We start from the raw sequence: 24469 nt of genomic DNA on the forward strand, positions 1-24469 counted from the left end.
TATCAATATAATATATTATCTTTTATAATTGCAATGCTAACCATCAATGAGGTGTTTATTTTTAAGGATAAAGCAGCATAAAACTAGCAGACATCAGTTTAAATCATGTTGAACTGAATAAGAAAAGTTATTATAATATTTATCATCTTTTAAAGCTTCATGTAATTAGATAATTGAATTAATATTGATAATTGCTCCTCAATAAGCATTATTTGGTACTTTCTGAAAAGGGGGTGTGAATGTTTTTGTAAGGGAATATATGATCAGTGTCTGACAGAAAACCTCAAAGTTTTTCATTTAACCCAAGTAATTTAAAATATACATTCACTGATTGATTGATTTTAAATTGTGTATTAAATGCAGCTAACATGACTTATTTTACTTCATGTGGTATGTTTTTCAATGTGTCACAACTTACCATCATAACCGAATAACATAGATTTTTTTTGTTTTTGTTATGATAAAACATGTTTCACAATCATTGAAATTAGGGAATGAGTGTTCCTATTGATGAATCTATATGCTAATTTGTATGTGAAAACATTTCATCACACTTTTGATTTTGTTTCACATTATTATTAATAAACACTATTGATTTTGATTTTAATATTCCATGGAGCACAGCTAAGTATAATTTATCCACTGAATGAAATCACAATTTGTACACAGTGACACATTTATGAAGTAAAAGTTATGTGAAACATCCTCTCCTCAGTGATCATAATTAGGACACAATATCATGTATTCCACTTTCTTATAATTTTTTCCTTTGTTTGATCATGAACTAACACATGTTCCAGAATCATTGCAGTTAGTTATTCATTCATTTCAACATATTTCCTTTTGCTGAACCTGCTTTTTCATACAGTAAATTTTTTTCTCACTTTTTTTTAATACAGTCAATTAACTTCTTATTTGTATTCCTTTCAGCACAGTTAAAACAGTCTTGATTCCATTAATTTTGTCACACATATGTATAAGTAAAGAGTTGTCTTTTCAGGAAAATGAATTTTCTCTTTATATCTCATGTACAGGAATCTGATATGAAAATAATATCCTTGTTTGGGTATCATTTGTTGATCTTCCTTAGAATGAAAAGTGCAGTCCTTGTGTCTTATTCATTTTATCAATTGTGCTATTGTATTGGAAGTAGCCATTGTTTCTCATTCATCTTAAAATCCTGCCAAAAAAAATGATATTATTATACACAATATAATTAATTTATAAGCCCCATTGCTATATATATGCATAATATCTATTACTTCAATCATTGTACTTGATTTATATAATAATATGCTCTTAATGTGCCCTGTTATTAATATTTTGAACATAACAACTATCTTATTTATATTCTTATTCTGATACAAAAAGAGAACTTCAATATAATCAAATTTTAGTAAGCTTAATAGCTATAGCCCTTAGTATCAGCAGTGGTTGGTAAAACTAATAGTAAACTTACATGTTTGTAATAAAATAATTGCCATGCTTGTTTACTTTCTTAACACATAAATATAATAGACCGAGTAATCTAAACTCATAAGCAATTAATCTTTAAATAGCTTTCATATCACTGCATGTGACTAAAAAATATTAAAGTGTCAGTAACAATAATATAATATTTGAATGCTTACATCATAATGCAGACTTCCTACATGTCAACTCACTTGGAAGCAGTAAAAAAAACAGTGAATACAAATTCTGCAAAAGACAAATATAAAATTGCATAATCAAAACTTTAAAAGCAATAAACACAACAAAAGTTTTTTGTTAAACATGTAGGAAATAGGCAATAAAGGAGATACTTAAAAAAAAAACTGTTAGGTATTTAATCTGTATGATATTGGAATATTTACATCAATGTAGATTGACACCTTTTAAAGTCACTTATTTGGATTAGCAAATCCTACAAGTAATCAATAGTCTTTATGTCAATTGAATGAAAGTGGTGATCAATTTAAAATGTTCATGTCTATTACTAAAAATTAAATTGGATAATATATTAACTGAGATGAGCGAATTCTCTCATTTTGTAAAATCTCAGTAGCTTGATAACTGAAATATAACTTTAATAATAGTACATTTTATTTGTTTGAACATGCATTTATAAATTCTGGTATTTTTTATCAACTTAGAAATGACAATGGATATATAAATACTATTTGTGAAACAAATCCATGTTTTATTTTAATAAAATTTATGCTTAAATCACAATGAAAAAAATTAATTCTGAATTGAAACAATGTCATTCTCTGTTTAAAATGTAAAAACACCAACATTGTTCATTTGCGTGGGTGGTGTATAAAAGTATAAACAAAAATGACTAAGCTTAAGGATAGGTAGACTGGGTATGATAATATAGGGGGTGCACCCCTTACTACCAAAGTAAAAATGAATAGTTTTAATTTATTGCATACACTAAACCAAGAGGGAATTAGGGGGGGGGGGGGTTGTAATTATTATTTAACAGTTAGCTTGGAAAAAATCAAGTCTAATATAACTAATATTAAAACAATCTTTCTCCGAGCATTGTTTCCATTTAGCTAACTTTATTGATTCTTTGATTGATTCATAGGTCAACGGTTTTGGTCGTCGGTTATCCTAATAAATGACGAATTATAAATGTTTTGATTCACTTCAACAAATTCAATAAGAAGAAATGGGTACCGGTGATAAAGAGTTACAATTTACAACGTATTTACCTCAAAATGTATGCAAAATCCACCTTTCCATTGTGATTTCCATGTGCCGACTTCTGTGACAAGGTGCTCAACAGCTGATAATAATGACTGTGACGTGACAAGCTAAACATTGACGTTGATGAATCTTAGTTTTTGGCGATTTTCTTACTTAAAACTGTAAGTGTTCAAGGGAACAATGGTCATGTATGAAGATATTGTTAATGTCGCAATGCCGTTGTCAAAAAACAACAAGTTGATAAATCTTTGACCTCGGTGAAGCCAAAAAATCACCACTCTATAGCAAATTCTCCCAACGTCCGATTTAGCCAATCAAAATTCGTAAAGTTTCGAAAATGACGTAATAGATGAGATTTCGATGCAATCACCAAAAATTGTAAAAAATTATTTGAAACCGCATTAACCTACCCGCGCAAAGGTCCTGATTTTCTATCAAGGTAGCACAATTTGATGCAGGAATGCAGATATTTAATGTGAATTTTCATTTAAATAAACCAATTTATAGGAATATAACTTATAGATATTAATATTTTTGCAAATGTTGATTATTTTTGGTTGTTTAAAAAAAAAAATGGAATTTTAAGGGGAGGTAACTCTAAAACAGTGCATTTTCTGAAGGATTCTAAATGGAATTTTTCTATTTTGTATTTTAGCCAGAAAAAACGTACGGTGACCCCATATCTTCTTTTGATATTCTCAAAGCATTGTCTGAAAGCTATCTTTTCCTTTAGTATATTACAATTCTATCATTTTGTTTAGTTTCTAATCACAAAATGGTGTTATTTCCTGTATATTCCATACAAAATGTGCCATTTTGTCACGTCCTGTAGCTTGAGAAAATGCGCGGTGACCTATCATTTTTATTATATTTTTCAACATATATACTACATTTTGGAAAAGTATGAACAAATTCTATCATTTTTATTTTAGACTCCCATACCACCTTAAAAAGGTGCCGATTTGACTTGTACACATGGCCGCTATTTATATGTTGAACCGCGTTGCAGCGTTGCTCTATCATACAAAAATGATAAGAAAAGCACTAAGGCAACCTGAACATTCCAACTTTCATTTGAAAAAATCATACCTTTATTCATGTGAACAACCTACGCAGATTTTCGTGACGTTTTACACAACCATGTGCTCACACGCACAATAGCAAATGGCGGAACACATGGAGGTAATGTTCATTGTGATTTTTTTTCTGTATTAATCACATTAGTGTTGAAACTAGGAAAAAATAACAACATCAGTTAATTAGAAAATGTTGATGTTAATGCTATGTAAAAATATTTAAAACGATAGGTAGCTAGGAAATTTATTTTCATTGATTTGCGAACTTTTTGCAAATTCCCTCGCAATGTCGCACATCATTTTATGGCTAGCCTATACTCCTATACACAAGGAAACATATACTAAATATGCGTCATTGATATAGGGAAAGCATTGTATTAAGTTTTTAATCTGTTTATCCCATTATTATTTGTTTTCTTGAAGAAAATTGATTTACTGCCATTCCATTATTTCCATTCATCCGTGCTGTGGATAATGTTGACCAATCTTTTTTGGGGGGCAAGGGAAATTGAAGTGTGATGTTTTAAGTCTTCATGCCAATTCACCTAATTGCTGTTTTTTCCATTCCGGATAAGTTCAAAAATTACACAACTTTTTTATCCAGTTGCAGTGATATTCAGTGGCGGATCCAGAAATTTTCATAAGTAGGGGCCCACTAACTGACCTAAGAGGGGGCCTGCTCCGGTCACGCTTCAGTGATTCCCTATATAAGCAACCAAGTTTTTTCCCAAAATTTCAACATAACAAAAGACCACACAGATGTCACTGTATTTTCACTTCCGTGAATCGAGGTTCAAACGGACGACAATTGTAGAACAAACTCAGAAAACAAGACACAAAACCTCCGCAGATCACCATGTGCCCTATTTAAACGTGGAGAAAAATGTCTCAGGAATCTAGGGATGTAATTTATATGAAAAGTAAGTGAGTTTTTATATGATTTTTTTATCGATTTCCTGACCTGATCCTCCAAAGTGAAAGTAGGTCATTCATCGAAGGTAATTACCTTCATCTTTTTTCACTTGGGGCTCGTATGGATAGTAAAAAAAATATTGTAATCGACTAGCAATGGATTGTTGAGACTTGATATATGTTTATACATTGTAGAAAATTGTAAATGAATAAAAAAAACGCCAAAATTTTATTTTAGTGAGGTCCAAAAAAAAGGGGGGTCCATTCCCCAAATACCCTGTGGCAAAAAGGGGAAAACTAGGTATTTCTGGTCAATGGACATTTAATTAAGACAATTGTAAAGCAGTGTAAGGGAGGTAATTGTAAAACATTTAACATTCAATGTTGGGTATGTTCAGATTTACCTCCCTTGCACTGCCTATATATTTTGTATAAAGAAATGTCATGTTTTGGACTAATTGCCAAAAAAAGGGGGGGGGTAGTTTTCAATTTTTCTTCTTCAAAATTTCTCAAATTCAATATTTTTGAAAAGTTTAGATGTGTAAGATCTTGACATTTGTTTTGTGTCAGAAACTCATGTCAAAAGTTTGATCGCAATCCAAATTCAGAGTTGTATCAAGCTTGAATGAAGTGTCAATACTTGCCCCAACTGTTCAGGGTTCGACTTCTGCGGTCGTATAAAGCTGTGGGCTGCGGAGCACCTGGTTAAGTGTGGCCTCAACTTAGTCCAGGAAAGAAAATTTTGAGCTAAATCCACAAATTTTTTTAAAACACAAAATGAATACCAAAAACGTGAAATTGTCTTGGTATTATGAATATATTCTTTTCACATTGACTAGTTCTTTAACTATAAGCTTTTACCCTTAATTCAGTTAAATCAATTTTTGTACTATTAAACAGTTTGAAATTTTATTTTACTTGCAGACCACACAGACAAGTTCAGACACGGCCAGTGCCACCAAAACGCCAAATGGAAATGTTGCACCAGAGGAGATGACATCAAAAGATTATTATTTTGATTCCTATGCACATTTTGGCATCCATGAGGTATTTATAATTAAAATTGTCTTACAATTGTTTATTTGTTTCTAACAGTACACATGGAATGCATTGAACCAATGTAATAAGGTTGAAAAAATTAGTATCAATCCTAACTTTATGTATCTATAGCTCACTTTCAGAACATTTCATTTCACTAATAAAGAACCGATAACATACACACTCCTTCTTTGCAAAACATTTGAAGAAAAATTAATGCAATTACACAGTATCACACAAATTAAAAAAAAGTTTGTGCTGTCAGTTAATCCAAATTTAAGGACTACAATTGGGGATGTATTTGTGTATACAATCTTACACTGAAAAAAAAACCCATAAAAAGTAAAGAGCACTTTCTTCATTTGTGGTGGAGTTTGGATAAAATATTATTCCATGAATTTTGTAAAGAAACAGTAATAGGATATATATTTTTTACCTACAGGAAATGTTGAAAGATGAAGTTAGAACTTTGACGTACAGAAACTCAATGATCCATAACAAACATTTGTTTCGTGGAAAAGTAGTCCTTGATGTCGGCTGTGGAACAGGAATACTCTGTATGTTTGCAGCTAAAGCAGGGGCTTCAAAGGTCATTGGTGTAAGTACTTATAATGTTACATAGAAAGGAATCTGATTGATAAGACAAAAGTTAGATGTATAAATAGTTATAGCTTTATAATTTATATAAAAGTAGTCTTTGCTTGATAAATGCAATGTTTAATTAAAGTTCATTATACAGATTGAAACCAATTTTAATCACCTCAGTGTCTGATTTTTGTAGAACAATGATCATGAAGGTGTAGTTTTATATTCAGTATATTTATCTCATTTCAGATTGAATGCTCTGGTATTATAGAGTATGCACAGAAAATTGTTGATGCAAACAAGTTTTCTGATGGTAAGATTTTTTAAAGGAGCGCTACAATTAAAAGAATTTTAATGTAAGCAACTCGATGAAGAAAAAAATTGTAACATGCTGCATAAGAAAACTTTGTCACATACAAGTTGCTTAACCATTCTGTGAAGATTTAAGTAATCATTTTAGTATAGAAAATGGTCTATGTACAGAGAACACTTAACCTATCTGCCAGAATATAGTTTAATCTTTGTACTATTATAAAGTTTACTAGGAATTTAAAAAAAAAACTGCTGATATAATAAGGGAATGTGGTATGATTGACAATGAGACAACTATCCACCAAAGTTCAAATAATGGGCAACTGCCTTCAAAATGAGAAAATCGAGTCTGCTATTAAAGGCCCCAACAGGAAAAATTTGAAACAATTAAATTGTGAAAACCAAAGTCTTAATTTATAACAAAACATAATAATGATAAATCCAATGACAACCACTGAACTACAGTTTTTACATAAACATAACCATAAACATGAACATAATTTACAAGAAAACCAATACAGATATCATCACATTACCATGATGCTAAAAAGCCCTAGGGAGAACACTACCAGGCTCCTGACTTGCACAGCCACTTAAAGAATGTTATGGGTTAAACATGAAATGTATGACCACTTGTATTATATCGTATCATATGGGTAATTTCTCTTTATCCATTTCTAGAACATCACTATTTAACTTACGTCATGGAATATATGCATTTCTGTATTTGACGATTGTTATACATTTCAGTGGTAACTCTGATCAAAGGAAAGGTGGAAGAGGTACAATTACCTGATGGTATTGAAAAAGTAGACATCATCATCAGTGAATGGATGGGCTATTGTCTCTTCTATGAATCTATGTTAAACACAGTTATCTTTGCCAGGGACAAATGGCTGGTAAGAATTCATTTTAATCACTGTCTTTTTTGCAGAGATATGTCATTGTGACTACTCTTTACTCAGTACAATAACTATTGATGTTCCCTAAAGAAACCTAAAATACTTTAAAAGTTCACCAATCTGATATCTGAATAATTATTTCTTCTCAAAAGCACCGTACTGTTGTAACAATATCAGCTATGGCCGTCAACGAGAAGTAAAATAACAATCAGATTGTGGGTGAGGTCAGTATCTAGAACATGATGCTTATCTCAATACAGTCTAGAGACAAGAATGAAATATGTAAAACTTTTAGTTAGAGAATATATTAAACCCTACTTACAAAAAAAACCAATAATTTGAAATATTTCAAAAAAAAAAAAATTCATGATATGGTCACAAGCCCAAAGTGCATTGCTCATGTTGAGAATTTACTGAAAAAAAATAATGAATAAATTTAAGTAAGTTCAAAGTAGAACTGAGCAAATTTTATGAAAACAGTTCCCATGCTGAAACAGTTGAAATGATATATTTAAATGGTTCACATGTCAAACATAGCCAAGTGAAAACGAACAGCATGTTCTATATAAATACCTTCATATCATACATGCATTTTACATTATTACAATGGTGGAATGAAGAAAACCAGAGTTTTAGATTAAGAAAATGCACTTAATGCACATACACTTAAGAAATGTTTTAAATTTATTTATCATAAACAGTTTCATATATATACTCTTTGATTTATTTAGTTCTTATGATTATGGCAATACTTGAAACAATTACTTACGCTTATTTTATCATAAGAATCCTATATTGTTTGAAATGTATTTGGCCTTCTTATCATTGATCATGTGGATAGGAAATTTAAATTTACCAAGAATGAATCTGATATCTACATTATCTTTCCATGATGCAACAAATAATGGTTTCATAGAAAAAATCAATTACTTAGTGGCTTTATAAGTTTGTTTCTTTACTGATTATGTTACTTGTTTTTCTGGAAGCTGCTTTTGGTAAAATTGTTTACTTTACGTTTACCGTTTTGAATTTGGGGAGAAAAAATCTTCTCAAAAGCACCGTACTGTTTAAATCATATCAGCTATGGCCGTCAACGAGAAGTATAATAATAATCAGATTGTGGGTGAGGTCAGTATCTAGAACATGATGCTGATCTCAATACAGTCTAGAGACAAGAATAAAGTATGCCTGTTCACTTTTAAAACTTGCGAGTCCAGTCACCCATAAAAAGCAAACCACTCATAGAAGCAATTAAACATTCTTTATTAGTACATATACTGCACATTAAGTTCAGAAAAAGTGACACAATATCAAAAAGCATCACCAATATTTTGAATTGTTATATAGCACTCATTTTAAACTCCTTTTCCAGAAATTGCATTCAATAATCTCATGTTTTGTCCTTAATCTACAATCACATTAATTTAAAATGCACAATATACCTGATGTTAATGTTTTGATCATGATGTTAACACCTATACAACACAAATGTACTAACATTTTTGGAGTGCTTTCCTAGAAACCTTACAAACTATAATGTAAGTGCTTTCAGTAAAAACTGCATCCATTACCTTCATGACCTTGTGAGTGACCTTAAATTATTTTGTTAGGCACCTGGTGGATTGATCTTCCCGGACAGAGCCACAATGTACGTAACTGCAATAGAAGACAGACAATATAAGGATACTAAAATTAACTGTAAGTCGTCTATAACACTCCTCTTTCTTTCTGTTTCCGTAGAATCCAGGTGGTATGATTTTCCCAGACAGAGCTACATTGTATGTATGTGCCATTGAAGATAGGCAATACAAAGATGAGAAAATCAATTGTAAGTGTTGCTATGGGTACATAGAACTTGCTTGATAGGTTGCTATGGATACATACAACCTGCTTGATGTGAAGCTTTGACAATGTTGAATTTATATTACTAATAAATGTTTCTGTAGCTTGAGAAATTAGTATGACCAAGGAGACTGCAGTTGTAAAAAAAAATAGAAATACAAAATATACTAAAAACATTGAAGTAAGTCCTGGGTAAATCTGAGAAGGGTCATCAATATATATGACATTTGTACTCTCCTACCTCAAGTTGATGAGTGGCATGAAATATACTAAACAATCCTGGTTTTTGTATACAATACAGACAATATGCTTTATTAAAAAAACACTGTTTTATATATATATCAAGTCAATTTCTAATTGAGACAACTTTTGTACAAAATCCTGGGTTTTGGATTGAATGATTTTAAGGTTAACATGTCTGTCTGTCAGGGTTCAGTTAAACAGTTCACAGCAAAGGTTGGTTTCATGTAAATAATTCTGTTGTGTTACTGTTAGTTTTTCAGAGCAGGATTTATCTAACTTCGACCATCATGGTTCATTGTTCTATGTTAAGTTCTTGTTATTAGGTCTGTTTTTCAAATACTATAAGCAACAGGTCCACTTTATATGGTGTATTGAATGATAGAAAGGTGAGCCGGTGTATGTCTGGCAGGATCAGCAGGTACCTCAAAAACTTTGTTATTGCACATGTCTGAACTCCAAAAGGTTATGATCAACATAACTAAATGTATTATGTAATAATTTTCTTCTCAAAAGCACCGTACTGTTATGAGCAGCTATGGCAAAGTTCTTTTTAAGTTTATGAGTGTTTTGAGTTTCATCTGAACTTTACCTTGATTTCTTGGTTCTATGTTTAGTTTTTGTGATTGGCCAATCTTTAGTTCTTAGATTCTGTGAGCAATTTATTACATATATATTTGTGGTTTATTCAATGATTTTAATGGGTATATGTATATAAACGATTCACCAGTAGTTGAGACCAGTATGTCTAGAGTCATGGTTCATTTGCCACTTTAATGTTTTGAGGAGTTACTGTCTGTTAAAATGAATGTATTTGTAATTGCTATGTATTCATTTTCTTCTCAAAAGCACCGTACTGTTATAATGATATCAGCTATGGCCGTCAACGAGAAGTATAATAACAATCAGATTGTGGGTGAGGTCAGTATCTAGAACATGATGCTTATCTCAATACAGTCATGAGACATGGTTTTGCAAACAGTTTTCAAAGAGTGTTTTAAGATTTTAAATTGTATTTTAAAACAGGAAGTTATTAAATCAGGACCTGCAACTGAAGTCATAAAAACACCATATTGTTGATAAATACAGTCTTAGAGACAAGAATGAAATATGTAAAACTTTGTCATGGAGAATATCTTGATTAAACTGATACTACTCTTAAAAAAACCAATAATTTAAAAAAATAATATACTAATTTCTTTTCATGACTGGGTCACAAATTCAAAAGAGCTTTAATTCTGTTTAGAATCAATTGTTTTTTAAGCAGAAATGAATAATTTTAAGTAAGTTCACATGACCTGAGTAGAACTGAGCCAATTTCATGTAATGGCCATCCTGAAAACATTTGAAATGATAATTTTGAAATTTGATAAGAATGTCAAACATAGGAGTTTTATGGACAGCATGTAGGTCTGTTGTTATATGTTGGGTATATTCCTTAACTGATCTATGTAAATGACCCCAATTTCATACATGCCATTTACCTTATGACATTGTTGAAAACTGAATTTTTAGATTAAATAACAGTACTAGAAACACCAACACTTTAGAACTGTTTTAAATTTTCAACCAAAACAATGTCATTTGTACTTTATCAAATACCCCAGTTCACAATACGATGGCATTATTTGAATGTATTACAAAAAAAAAGATTCTTGCATTGTTAGCTCACCTGTCCCGAAGGGACAAGTGAGCTTATGCCATCACTTGGCGTCCGTCGTAGTCTGTCGTAGTAAACTATTTCAAGAATCTTCTTCTCTGAAACTACTGGGCCAAATACTTTCAAACTTTAACTGAATGTTCCTTAGGGTATCTAATTTATAAATTGTATCCGAAGTTTTGATCTATCAACAAACATGGTCGCCATTGCTAAAAATAGAACATAGGGGTCAAATGCAGTTTTTGGCTTATAACTCAAAAACCAAAGCATTTAGAGCAAATCTGACGTTGGGTAATATTGTTTATCAGGTCAAGATCTATCTGCCCTGAAATTTTCAGATGAATCAGACAACCTGTTGTTGGGTTGCTGCCCCTGAATTGATAATTTTAAGGAAATTTTGCTGTTTTTGTTTATTATCTTGAATATAATTATAGATAGAAATAAACTGTAAACAGCAATAATGTTCAGCAAAGTAAGATCTTCAATTAAGTCAATTTGACCAAAATTGTCAATTGACCCCTTAAGGAGTTATTGCCCTTTAAAGACTTTTTTCACAATTTGTTCATCATGTTGACTTACTTTAAAAAATCTTCTCCTTTGAAACTGCTGTATCAATTTCAGCCAAACTTAGGCTAAATGAGTTTCAGAGTATCTAGTATAAATTTTATATTTTATTTCCTTGTATGTCAAGAAACATAGCTCCTATGGCTAAAATAGAACATAGGAGAAAATGATTATTTTGTTTGGCTTTTGAAGAAAATAGGACGATCCAAAAAACATTTAAATAAATTGAAAAGCCAAAATAATCATTGATGAGAGATTTAACCAAAAGAATTAAGGTGAGCGATTCAGGCTCTTGAGAGCCTCTTGTTTTAAATGTAATTGGCCTAATCATTGATAGGAAAAAGTAAGTTAATAATAAACAACTCTAATATCTATCTTATCTTTGCACCATGCAACAGCTAACCATTTCTGGTTTCATATAACTACTCTGTAGCCAAGTATATTCTAAGATTTTCCATTTACTGATACTGTGACTTCTTGTTTGTTTGTTTCTGGAAGCTCCTTTTGGTTGAATTGCTTCCTGGACTTTAACCAATCTTATTTCCAAATCATTATTTCTTCTCAAAAGCACCGTACTGTTTTAATAATATCAGCTATGGCCGTCAACGAGAAGTAGAATAACAATCAGATTGTGGGTGAGGTCAGTATCTAGAACATGATGCTTATCTCAATACAGTCATGAAACATTTCATTACAAATAAAGACTTGGTGAGTGTTTAAATTGTTTATCTGACCTTGATCCTCCCATCTAATTCTTTTGGTTCTTTGAGCAAAGCCCCCAAAGGTACAAATATTTGATGTATAGGATGAATATGATGTGAGTATTTAAAATTGGAAGGGTTTATCTGACCTGTTCTTGTTTTCATGGTCCATTTGTCAACACTTCTAGCAAGTAATACATGTAGGTCAACTATGTACGGAATGATTGTATGATGATTTTGGTTTGTCTGGCAGGATTCATATGATATTAACTACCTCTTTTCATGGTTCATTTGATCTTTGCATTATAATATGAATAGCTCTGTTCCTAAATATCATCAGAACTTTATTTCATGAATCATTGGTAATGTTTAGTTTTTGTTATAACCGATGTAAAAAACCTTCACAAAATTCATATATAATCAGTACAGCCAGGGAGAAATTTCAATATGTTCCCTTTTGTTTATTATAGCAGGTACTCGAGATCTTTATCAAATCATTTTGGTAATTCACTGAACTTAACATTTATTCATTTTCTTCTCAAAAGCACCGTACTGTTATAATTATAGCAGCTATGGTCGTCAACGAGAAGTATAATAACAATCAGATTGTGGGTGAGGTCAGTATCTATAACATGATACTTATCTCAATACAGTCATGAGACATCTAATTACAAATACAGTTTTTGCGGAAGTTTTAAATGTTCATTTGACCGTGATCTAATTCTCATGTTTCATTGGTCAATGCGCAGGAGTAAGTCACAATACCAGTAGATAACTAGTTAGACTACTTGGCCATCAAAGGTAGATTGTTCTCTCCAGACACTCCAGCTTCCTCAACTTAAAAAAATTAGCCACCATGATATTGCCAATACTGCTGAAAGTGGTGTTAAATACCAACCATCAATCAATCGGTCAATGAACTGGACAGCACTGTGGTGCATTGATCAAAGTTTTTGTGGCAAAGCCCTGTTTCTCAAATATCCTAGCTATATATAGGCAATCTGTGGACTTCATTTGGTATGTGTAATGATTGTTTGTATGGTGAGTTCGTCTGTGTCAGAAGGACCATAATGATTGTTGTTTGCTTAACATACTGTGGCAAATATTTCAGGCATGGTCAGGATGATGGTAGCATTATAGGACATTGATCAAATTTTCTTGTATCATTGATAATGTTAAGGTTATATGATACCTGTAGCAAAACCTTATAGCCTTCTAACACTATTCTAATCATTAAAGCATGCAAGACATTTTATCCTGTGTAGTTTTGTTTTTACTAGTAGTGTTTCTTACAAAAGCAAGTCCTCTTGGCCCATCAAATTGGATGTACTATGTTTTCAATTTCTTCTCAAAAGCACTGTACTGTTATAATTATAGCAGCTATGGCCGTCAACGAGAAGTATAATAACAATCAGATTGTGGGTGAGATCAGTATCTAGCACATGATGCTCATCTCAATACAGTCATGAGACATGGTTTTGCAAATAAAGTTAATATTTATTGAGTGATTTAAGTGTCCATTGAACCTTCAGTCCTTGATCTCATTTTCATGGTTCCTTAGTAAATTATTCAAACAATAAGTTGGCTGTAATTTGGTTTATAGAACCATTGAATTGTTATGATGAGTTTATGCAATATAAAACAAGGAGATGTAGTATAAGTGCATATGAGACCACCATCCACCAGTGGTAGTTAGTTGCCTGCAGTAAAACCTTGACCTTAAAGACCTTCAACATCAACTTGACAATGAGCAATAAAGCTAATGAAACATGTGGGCACTGTTGTGTTGATAGAAGCAAGAACACACATACAGTTACTAAAAAAGTGGGGTAAAAAAACTTTTACTTCAATCAAGTACATTCTTAAAGTAATGCACAATACATAGTTTGATTTTGACCTACTGTATGTATAATGGCTCTCCTCATTAGTATTATCTTTATTTTTCAGGGTGGGACAACGTATATGGCTTTGATATGAGTTGTATCAGAAAGACCGCCATTGCAGAACCTTTGGTAGATGTAGTTGACCCTAATATGGTTGTTACCAATGCCTGTCTTGTCAAAGTAAGTAAAAAAGTCTTAAATAAGATTTTTTCCTTGGCAGATTCTTCTTAAAAGCACCATACTGTTAAATTTATAACAGCTATGGTCGCCATTAACGAGAAGTAAATACAAGATCAGATTGTGGGTGAGGTTAGTGTCTTTCCATGGGGCTCATCTCAATACAGTCTGAAACAATATTTTATGGCTTTGTAAATATATATTCAAGCATGCATTTTCACTATTAAACCAATTTTACCTTAAAAGAAATTTTGTTGTGTTATTGAATTACTTGAAAAGATTCCAAGATGATTGGCTACACTTGATAAATAAAAAATAAATAGAAGTATTGGTATGCTATTATGATGTTTTTATAATAAATCTCGCATTTTTGGTCTATTATTCAGCAATCACAATTCTAAATGTGCCCAGATATTTTTGAATTTAAAGTACATTTGTATATTATAACTGACTATGCCAACAAATGAAAATGCAAAAAACAAGGTTGATTAGATGTCTATTAGGAAATCAATTATAAAATCAATTATAATTATTTTTTCAGGAGGTTGACATATATACAGTACAGTTAGATGACCTGTCTTTCACAGCTCCTTTTCACCTTCAGTGCCGTAGAAGTGATTATATTCATGCTCTTGTCACATATTTCAACATTGAATTTACAAAATGTCACAAACGAACTGGCTTCTCAACAGGTATAATTTTAAAAGGAAGTTTTTTGATATTTTTGTATTAAATTTTAAAAATGATTTTGTGTATCTTTGATACTTTAATGAGGTATGTGTAGAAATTCACAAATCTGGCTTCTAAATTCACAGAAAGTCTGTTTCAAAGCAATTACAAATGCAAGTTGTACAGGAGAGAAAAGTGATAAAAATTCAGCTAAATTTTACACATTCTTCTCAAAAGCACCGTACTGTTATGTTAGCAGCTATGGTCGTCAACGAGAAGTAAAATAACAATCAGATTGTGGGTGAGGTTAGTTTCTTTCCATGGGGCTCATCTCAATACAGTCTGAAACAATATTTTAAATAAAAAGTTGAGCACATAATTTCATTTGGAAAAGCTTTTATATTTTATCAAATTTTCCACAATAAGGCACAAGTTTAAACTCATAAGTTAACAATGCAGTTTATTTTTAACTTTCACTCCCCATACATGCCATATTTACTTTATTCTAGTATCAGGAAATAACATTTACAAAGTCGTCTTGTGATAATAAAGTAAAGCTGTAAGTCCCATTTAAGAATTTAGAATGATTCTAATAGAAAACAGTTTTATATTGTGTCTTATAGGATATATATAACTACAGAAGTAAATACATGATTTGTTAATGCATATGATCAAACCTATCTTTTGGTTTTCGATTTAGCCAGAATCAAGTGACAAAAACAAGACCTTCTTCTATTTTACCTTATAGATATGCTATTTGTTTGTAATTGAGTGCTTCCTTTTGTGGAAATAAGTTAAAATGTAATATATTAGATAAAAATAGTTGAACATTAAGTAAATTATTTTTCTGGTTTTAAACTTTTCTTTAAATCCTGTGACTTGTGATTTTGTCTTGTCCCTTCTGTTAACTACAGATGAATATAATCAAATTCAATCTTGTTCTATTAAATTTCTTCTCAAAAGCACCGTACTGTTATAATGATAGCAGCTATGGCCGTCAACGAGAAGTATAATAACAATCAGATTGTGGGTGAGGTCAGTATCTAGAACATGATGCTTATCTCAATACAGTCATGAGACATGGTTTTGCAAACAGTTTTCAATGAGTGTTTAAAGTTTTAAATTGTATTTTAAAACGGGAAGTTATTAAATCAGGAACTGCAACTCAAGTCATAAAAACATCATATTGTTGATTAATATGCATGAGCTAAAGATGAATATAAACTGTTTGATGGATGAGTGAAAAATCTTATATTATTTTAAAATTGACCTCTCAATTGCGTAGTCCAAATTTCAGAAAATTTTGAAATTATCTGATAAGAAATTCAAATAAAACCAGAAAAGAATAATTTAAATAAAAATCCTAGTGCTCCATACAACTCGTAGAATAGCTCTCGCAAAATTATACAATTTATTTGCAATTTAGATTAATTAATGTAGTTTATCCTCTTCATGATTGTGTGAAACTAAAACAAAAGGTATATATTTTTTTAGCACCAGAAGCACCATACACCCATTGGAAACAGACAGTATTTTATTTTGACCAGTTAGATCTGACTGTCAAGAAAGGAGAAGAATTATATGGAACATTAAGTGTGAAACCAAATAAAAATAATGTGGTAAGAAAGATTTGTCTTGTATATTTTTATTAGAATGAGGTTTTCCATATTTATTTAGAAATATATAAATTAAGGTTATGTGGTATGATTGTCAAAGAGACAAGTATTCACCAAAGTTCAGATAAAGTGGATGAAAGCAATTATATGCAACTCTACGACCTTCAACATCTAAAAAATCAGTATTTAAAACATGATGTCCATCTCATTGTTTTGCAAATAGAGTTTTCAGTGATTCTTCTCAAAAGCAACATACTGTTAAATTTATAACCGTTATGACTGCTGTCAATGAGAAGTAAATACAAGATCAGATTGTGGGTGAGGTTAGTGTCTTTCCATGGGGCTCATCTCAATACAGTCTGAAACAATATTTTTTTTTTTTTAAATATACAAGATTAAGGATATTTGGTAAGTTTGCCAATGAGACAACTATCCACCAAAGTTCAAATACAGAGGATTTAAACATCCATAGCAACTTTAGGTCAAATATAGTTTTCAATGAGCATTTTAAGAGTTTGAATTACCATATGTTTAAAACTAGATATTATTAAATCACGAAATGTCAGTAATATGAATATAGCCTGTTGGAGGGATGAGTTGAATATGCATTGGTTATTAATAAGTTTCCGTATAGTTTTGGTATTGTACAGTGCTATGGTCAATATTTATTTGTATTAAATTGTTAAATAAAATCATGTTAACATTTAATATACAGTAAATTTTATATGTTTTCAAAAGATTTTAATTAAGGAATGTTTTGTATTTTTCAGAGAGATCTTGATTTTGAAATAGATGTTGACTTCAAGGGAGAAATCTCAGCAATGAAGGAGTCAATGGTCTACAAAATGAGATAAACAGTAAGGAGTGAACCTACGGCTGATAAAATCACGGCCGTGCTGAACTCTGCGTGGTCCCTTTGTGTTCTTGTTGAGCAGGAACAAAAGTTACTGGAATGTGTGTTTGAACATCAATACAAAGAGCCAGATCACCAGCTCAAATGTAGAAACTAAAAACTAGAATATTTTTAATATTGTATACTCTTAATTTTTTACATCAACAGTTCTTGTTTTATGAAACGATGAAAAAATTATGAAAAAAAATAATTTTATATTTTATGTCAGCACTGAAATAATATGTTTTGCTTGTTAATGGATTTTCTTGTAAATGTATGTATACTTTCAAAGGTTGTGTTAGACAAAACTCTCTTATTTTGTGAATATCATGATCGAAATTAACCAGTTAGTTGCATATATGTCTGTTCAAGAGTCCAAAACAAGGAATTACTTTGAATTTGCTCTGTAGGCCAGTTGAAATTTCTTGCCTTCCTGTTCAAAAGGGTGATTGCTGACCCATTTTCTGACCCTGAACAAATTTACTGGTCTAAAAGGGCTTTTATTGTAACCCTTTCAGTCAAACTTCAAATGTTGCGTCATAAATGAAATAAATATGATGAATTATGCAAGTAATTCCTGAATTTGATCTGTCCGGATGTAACAGTAGATGTGACATAGTTTTGTGATAAAAACAGTCATTCAGGAGTTAATGTTTTGGATCCCCAGTTCAACATTAGTTTAATTCAGTGCATATACTTAAATGACATGACATTAAAATGACAATGACTTCACAGTATGTTTGTACTGTTGTATTGAAAATAGTACCGGTAACTGTGTTATATAAATCATACTTGTCTATTTACTTAGTTTGAATATGTCAGTATTGTTTTATAACTTTGAACAAATTGCATGTACATGTACTAGAGAAATCCTGAGTGTATTGGTAGCAGATTGAAGGAAAGACACTGGCTTGTTGATGTGCAAATGTAGATATGTATCATTTATATATATTAAGACATTTTGCTTAAATTTAGACATAAAATGTGAGTAAATCAGAAATACTGACATGGTGTATTTTATAACTACCTGTTGTCATTGAAAACTTAGACCAGCAACCATTTATCCTGACTATCTTGAAAATTCTGGGTAATGGATAATGCTCACTTCAAAATTGTCAGTTCCTTACAAAACAAAACCTGCATAGTATAATTAAAGGTGAATTTGATACATTTTACCCTTTGTAACATTTTGAAATGTATTTTGTAAATCAGGGTTGATTGTTACCTGATATTTGACCTGGCACTCAATTCATTGCTTCTACATTATATCATTGTCATTTCATGTTTATCAATTTCATATATCATGCCTCTATAAGCAAATGAATTAAAAATTACAAAGGCTTTTTATTGTGTGCTTTATTCTATGATTTGCATTCATGAAACTAATGTTAAGTTGAGAAGTTCGTTTGTGAATTTTGATTTTCACATAGAGGGTATAATTTCCTTCTGGCTTGTGCTTTTGTTATGATATTATATCCTGTGTCCTGACTCCATCAATCATGTATTGGGTGATGTTTGTCTTAGATTGATGGAGTCAAAAAGCAACATATGTATTCTGTTTACAGTGGTATAAACAATGTTTTAGTTTGTGATCAGATCTTGTTTATGCTGAACCACTAATGGTAGGTCAATGATATTTGGTTTACCGTTGTATTAGCATTGGCACATCACATTATCATGGAGATTATTTGGCCTTGCCCTCTAAGTCATGGCCTATTGACTTTGAAACTTTACTTATAAAAAAAGATGTGGTATAATTGCCAATGAGACTAATATCAAATGACACAAAATTTAACAGCACAACCTTAAACAATGAGTAAAGCCAACCCACATAGTCAAAAGGCCCCAAAATCACAAATGTAAAACAATGCAAATGAGAAAACTAACAGCCTATTAGTACATTTTTATTAAATGATGAACAGATGTAAATAAATTCATCATAGATACTAGGACTACATTTTGTATATACGCCAGATGGGCGTTTCGTCTACAAAAGACTCATCAGTGACGCTCGTTTCCAAAAAAGTAAAAAAAGGTAAAAAAAAAAGTATGCAGTTGAAAGCATTGAGGACCAAAGTTTTGCCAAATACAGCTAAGGTAATCCATGCCTGAGGTAGAAAAGCCTTCGTATTTAAAAAAATTTTGTATCCAGCAAACAATGACAACCAATGAATTTCAAGCTCCTGACTTAGCTACATGTATTAGATTGTGATTAGGTCAGTATTAGAAACCACTAATGATAGGTCAATGATATTTGGTATTCAGTTGTATAAGAATTTGCATCAATGCAAACATTTCATGTGTTTTCAGAAAAGGAGACAAACAAGCTTAAGAAAACTAGATACCAGTCCCAGTTTAAGACTTACCATCACAGCGAAAGAGTTTGACAATTGGCAAGCAACTTTCATAATCGAGAAACATTACTAGGTGTTTTGACATTCCCACCAGTAAATAAACTCATAGATACCAGAATTAAAATTTTATATTTACGCAAGATGCATGTTTTGACTACAAAAGACTCATCAGTGACGTTCGAATCGAAAAAAATTTAAAAGGCCAAATAAGGTATAAGGTTGAAGACCAAAAATTCCTGAAAGTTAAACTACAATCATTCAAACTCATTCCTTGTGTTCACAATAAATAAATGAAACCACATAGAAGACAATAAGTGCGGAGAGCTTTAAATCATGTCTCGCCTTCACCCAGTTGTATAAAAGCCAGTATTGGTAACTACGACATGCCAATACAGACACAACCACACATTTTATAGCACCGCTGGTAAATTATCACGTTTTGATTGGTTTAACGCCGTCATTTGGTGACCCCCTATGAGACTGTAAGGGGTTCATGATGTGTTAATGGTGACGTCATCTAGTAATGTTGTGTTTCATTTTTCATTTTTTATTTTTCAACATAATGCAGCATAAAAATACCATCGTGCAATGAATTCGTTATATGGTCAACTACTGACCCTCTACGGAGACTAGAGGGTGAATAAAATCCACAGGGGATTCGGGTCTTCTTTTTCTCAAATGTAGCATGTTTTTGTCAATAGATACTCAGGTGCAATTTTTTTTTATACCATTACATCATATTTAAATCGTAACAGTGCACTGGAATTGCCTAAGCGATTTGAAAATTGCCGTTGAAAAAACCGGGATGATAATCGTAACTCGGAAAAAAGATAATCGTAATAATATTATTAAAAAATGAGAAGATAATCGTAACTGGATAGTGTTTTATTGATATTGACACTAAAAACGTATATCTGATAGCGTATGATGAATTTATGGTGATGAATTAATCACGAAATTTTCCAACATATGACATTTCTTTTTGTACATATTATTATTAATAGTTCTAACTTATGAAAACAGCTACATAGAAGTATATCATAAAATTGGAAGGGTGAACAAGCTTCAAGAAATTTGGAAATGGGTAGAACACGAACTATGTTAAAATACAAAAAAACTCCAGTAGTCAGCACTTTTTGTGCTGACATGAATTGTCATTGATATGGTTATATTTATAAATTTACTGTTTACAAATTTTTGAATTTTTTGACATAGTAAGGCTTTTCTACCTCAATCATAGATTACCATAGCTGTATTTGGCAAAACATTTGAAAATTTTGGTCCTCAATGCTCTTCAACTTAGTAATTTATTTGGACTTTTTAACTTTTTTGGACTCGAGCGTCGGTGATGAGTCTTTTGTAGACGAAACGCGCGTCTGGCGTATATACTGGGATTGGTCCTGGTATCTATGACGAGTTTACCTCCAAGAAGAACTAGGATTGTCACAAAATATGGGAATGAGCGAGGACGCAATTTTAAAGGAAGCTATGATATATGGCAATCATTGTCGGACGAAACGCATGTGTCACCCTACATCAGATTCGTGATAAGACTGTTAAAAACATTGATTTATGAAGAATAAAAACATAGTAAATTGCAGTTACGATTATCTCTTTAATACCAGTGGACTAGTATTGAATGTTTCTATAGTTTTATATGTCTGAAAGATCTGAAAATTACTCTTTTTTCTCAGGTGATATTATTTTTGTAGAATTCAAAGAATGAATGTATTGATTTGTTATCTGCAGTATAATGTCTGAGTATAAAAATATAAAAAAAAATTAACAAAATAATATAAATTAAGCAGAAATTGACAATAAAACCTAACTTTTCGCTTAATTTTTGGTTGGTGAAAAGTAAAATCTCAAAAATACTGAACTCCTCGGAGGAAAATTCAAAACGGAAAGTTCCTAATAAAATGACAAAACCAAAAGCTCCAACTAATCAAACGAATAGTTAACACACCAAAGCATTTATCGGCTTTATAAGTACAGATGATCATTGAATATATGACAATGTCAATAAAGAAACTATATGGTACTCATATAAACAACTTAATCTTGATGATTAACAACCTGTCAAATTCAGTTTATAAAGTTTGGCTTTGTCTTTATTATTTTCATCAGTATAAGTTCCAATGTATAGCATACAAAAATGTCCTACCATTGCAAGGCTTATGGAACATGGAAGAGATATCCCTTTGTATTTAGTGCTAATGTAGGTTATTAGCTGTCCTGAATTATTAATGATATGTAGAGTATTATTGATCATTTCTACCACAATGACATTGTCTGTTGGTGTTGTTGTTAAATCTATTGGCGTAAATGGTATAGCTTTAGTGTTGATTTCGGGATGTCCACAATATGTATTAACAATGTCAACTTGTCCTAGCAAAACTACTCGTCCTTCCATTTTATCATTTATAACATCAATCACAAAAATATTATCATTGTTAGTTGCAGTTATATTCCATGGAAGGGTAAATAAAATATCTTTAGTCTTGTCCTTACCATACACTCTCTCATGATTCCCCAAATAGTCCATAACAATCACCACACCTTTGTTTTTCGTATTATTCCTAGCTCCTACTATAACCTTGTTCTTTCTGGTTATATAAATTGATTGTGGATAATATGGATTTAGATTATAAGCAGTGTCTTCAATTTTCGTTCTTCCATTTTTTATCTGTTTCAGTATTGGCCAATCAGTAGCTATAAGTAAGTCATTACCATTAGTAATTGCCAGGCCACAAATATCGATATTAAAACTAGATATCACCTTTAGTTTATTTCCTTCGCATTTTACTTTCTGCAATCCTGTATGAGAAGTAAATAATCTCATACCCTTTTGATGGTCTCCATCACCAAGCCAAAATGAATCATCTAAACCTAGTGCCAGTTGAGAAACTTCTTTAATTTTAGTTTGATATTCTTCAACAACAGTTACATGAACATTGGTACAATCCATGCTGGAGTCTGAGGTTTGGTTATTCTCCTTGTTGGAGGATGATGTACTACCTATATTTGTGCTGGGTATTGATGTTTTCCCAATATCCTTTATATGTATAATTCTATGCTCCGTTGCAGTTTTGATTTTAGGATGAATATCGTTCTTACATGCACTGCACATCAGTAAGTCACATTCTAAACACTTAAAGGATATTTGTTTATCCTGTACACATAACTGGCACTGAATTGGAGATTGTATTCCTAACTGGGGGTTGGATACGGCCATATTTAAGAAAACAAAATAGAATTTCCTGTGATTTAAAACGGAAATATAAATTTTGTTGACATAGCAAGTATTGATATCCTAGGTTCAAAGGAATCCAGGTAAGATAATATTAAACATTCATACTTTTATCAGGAGAAACGATAAGTCTTGATTTTGCATTAAGTCATTTTAACAATGTGAATATATTCATATTTTTAAAAGACAGAAGTTATGAAAAGAACCTTTCTAATTATGGTGATCTAGTTATACTAAATTCATACTGGGTTCTTGTCAAGTAGGTGCGGGGACATATACACACAGCCCGTCCGCCTGCCGAGTCTTGTTAGAGATCTCACGTATATTTATATGAGGTTTATATCAGCAAGGTCTTTGACACTTTCGAGTATAAGTGCTGATAAAATAGTTTTAGAATTAGACCCTTGGAAATACAAATTATAATGGAAATCACATTGCATATGTTTTGAAGCCTTCATTTAGCTATGTCTTAAAGAACAAACAGGTGCTTTTTATTTATTTTCCTTGTACCTTGAAGAGATAAAATATGTGCAACTGGGGGACATTGGAACTCTGTTCTTTTATCTTTATGAAAATAATTTGAAAAATCATTGTTTCTATTTATAGAAAAGAAAAAAAAAACACCAAATTATAACACCTCCTTTTACTTTATCTTTATTTGTTTGTGCCGGTCATGTTTGCTTTTACTATCACTTTGTCTATTTTTTACTAACCAGCAAGTCAGGTTTCTTTCTTTTATCAATCGTTGTGTAAATTCTGAAGTCATTACACCTGAAATGTCAATATTTATTAAGTTTGAGAGTTTTTTTTTTTGCAAATTCGTTTAGAAAATCCTAATAGAAAAAATTATAAGCAAAATAAGCAAAATAAGACAATATGCCACCTTGGTAAAAATAAGCTGTCGATTATTTCGGGATTTCATGAGTTTTAAAGTTTTTACCCATAATTTTGTCTTGTCTTCACAGTATTCAAGACAAAGGTCTCACTATCTATTCGTATAAAGATATATATTTCAGAATGTAGGAGACCCACATGCGTCATACCTTGTATGCAGATACCTTTTGTTTAAAAACTTCCGCCTGTCATATGTGTGTTGTCCTTG

The 24469-nt window shown here is 31.4% G+C and overlaps 2 protein-coding genes and 1 long non-coding RNA gene across 4 annotated transcripts; 1 reads left to right on the forward strand and 2 right to left on the reverse strand.

Moving 5' to 3' along the window:
* Nucleotides 1–619: 619 nt before the first annotated feature.
* Nucleotides 620–2910, reverse strand: LOC134683563 (uncharacterized). Its single transcript, XR_010101053.1, has 3 exons — nt 2700–2910; nt 1632–1698; nt 620–1180 (listed from the first exon to the last, which is right to left on the reverse strand). It is a non-coding gene; the product is annotated as an uncharacterized LOC134683563 (long non-coding RNA).
* An 825-nt stretch (nt 2911–3735) lies between these two features.
* On the forward strand, nt 3736–19106 carry LOC134685094 (protein arginine N-methyltransferase 1-like). 2 transcript variants are annotated; one of them, XM_063544526.1, is made up of 10 exons: nt 3736–3876; nt 5607–5729; nt 6163–6318; nt 6555–6618; nt 7368–7516; nt 9260–9347; nt 14474–14589; nt 15128–15278; nt 16750–16874; nt 17642–19106. In XM_063544526.1, the coding sequence occupies exons 1-10, from the start codon at nt 3859–3861 to the stop codon at nt 17723–17725; spliced, it is 1074 nt and encodes a 357-aa protein (XP_063400596.1). In that variant the 5' UTR covers nt 3736–3858; the 3' UTR covers nt 17726–19106. The 2 variants fall into 2 exon arrangements, with proteins under 2 accessions (XP_063400596.1, XP_063400595.1); XM_063544525.1 differs by lacking the exon at nt 9260–9347 and adding an exon at nt 9130–9217 and having other exon boundaries at nt 3737–3876.
* Nucleotides 19107–22030: 2924 nt separating this feature from the next.
* Nucleotides 22031–23403, reverse strand: LOC134683564 (uncharacterized). Its single transcript, XM_063542875.1, has one exon. It carries the CDS (start codon nt 23350–23352, stop codon nt 22186–22188), a length of 1167 nt encoding a protein of 388 aa, XP_063398945.1. The 5' UTR covers nt 23353–23403; the 3' UTR covers nt 22031–22185.
* Nucleotides 23404–24469: the final 1066 nt, after the last annotated feature.

Source organism: Mytilus trossulus, chromosome 9, assembly GCF_036588685.1.
Source record: "Mytilus trossulus isolate FHL-02 chromosome 9, PNRI_Mtr1.1.1.hap1, whole genome shotgun sequence".
NCBI classification, from domain to species: Eukaryota; Metazoa; Mollusca; class Bivalvia; order Mytilida; family Mytilidae; genus Mytilus; species Mytilus trossulus.

Bases quoted from the DNA above. Each gene is read 5' to 3' on its own strand.
- LOC134685094 (XM_063544526.1), top strand. The intron at 5,730-6,162 runs GTATTTATAATT...TTTTACCTACAG, and splicing joins CACATTTTGGCATCCATGAG to GAAATGTTGAAAGATGAAGT. The intron at 16,875-17,641 runs GTAAGAAAGATT...TGTATTTTTCAG, and splicing joins AACCAAATAAAAATAATGTG to AGAGATCTTGATTTTGAAAT.
- LOC134683564 (XM_063542875.1), bottom strand. From the start codon at position 23,352: ATGGCCGTATCCAACCCCCAGTTAGGAATACAATCTCCAATTCAGTGC.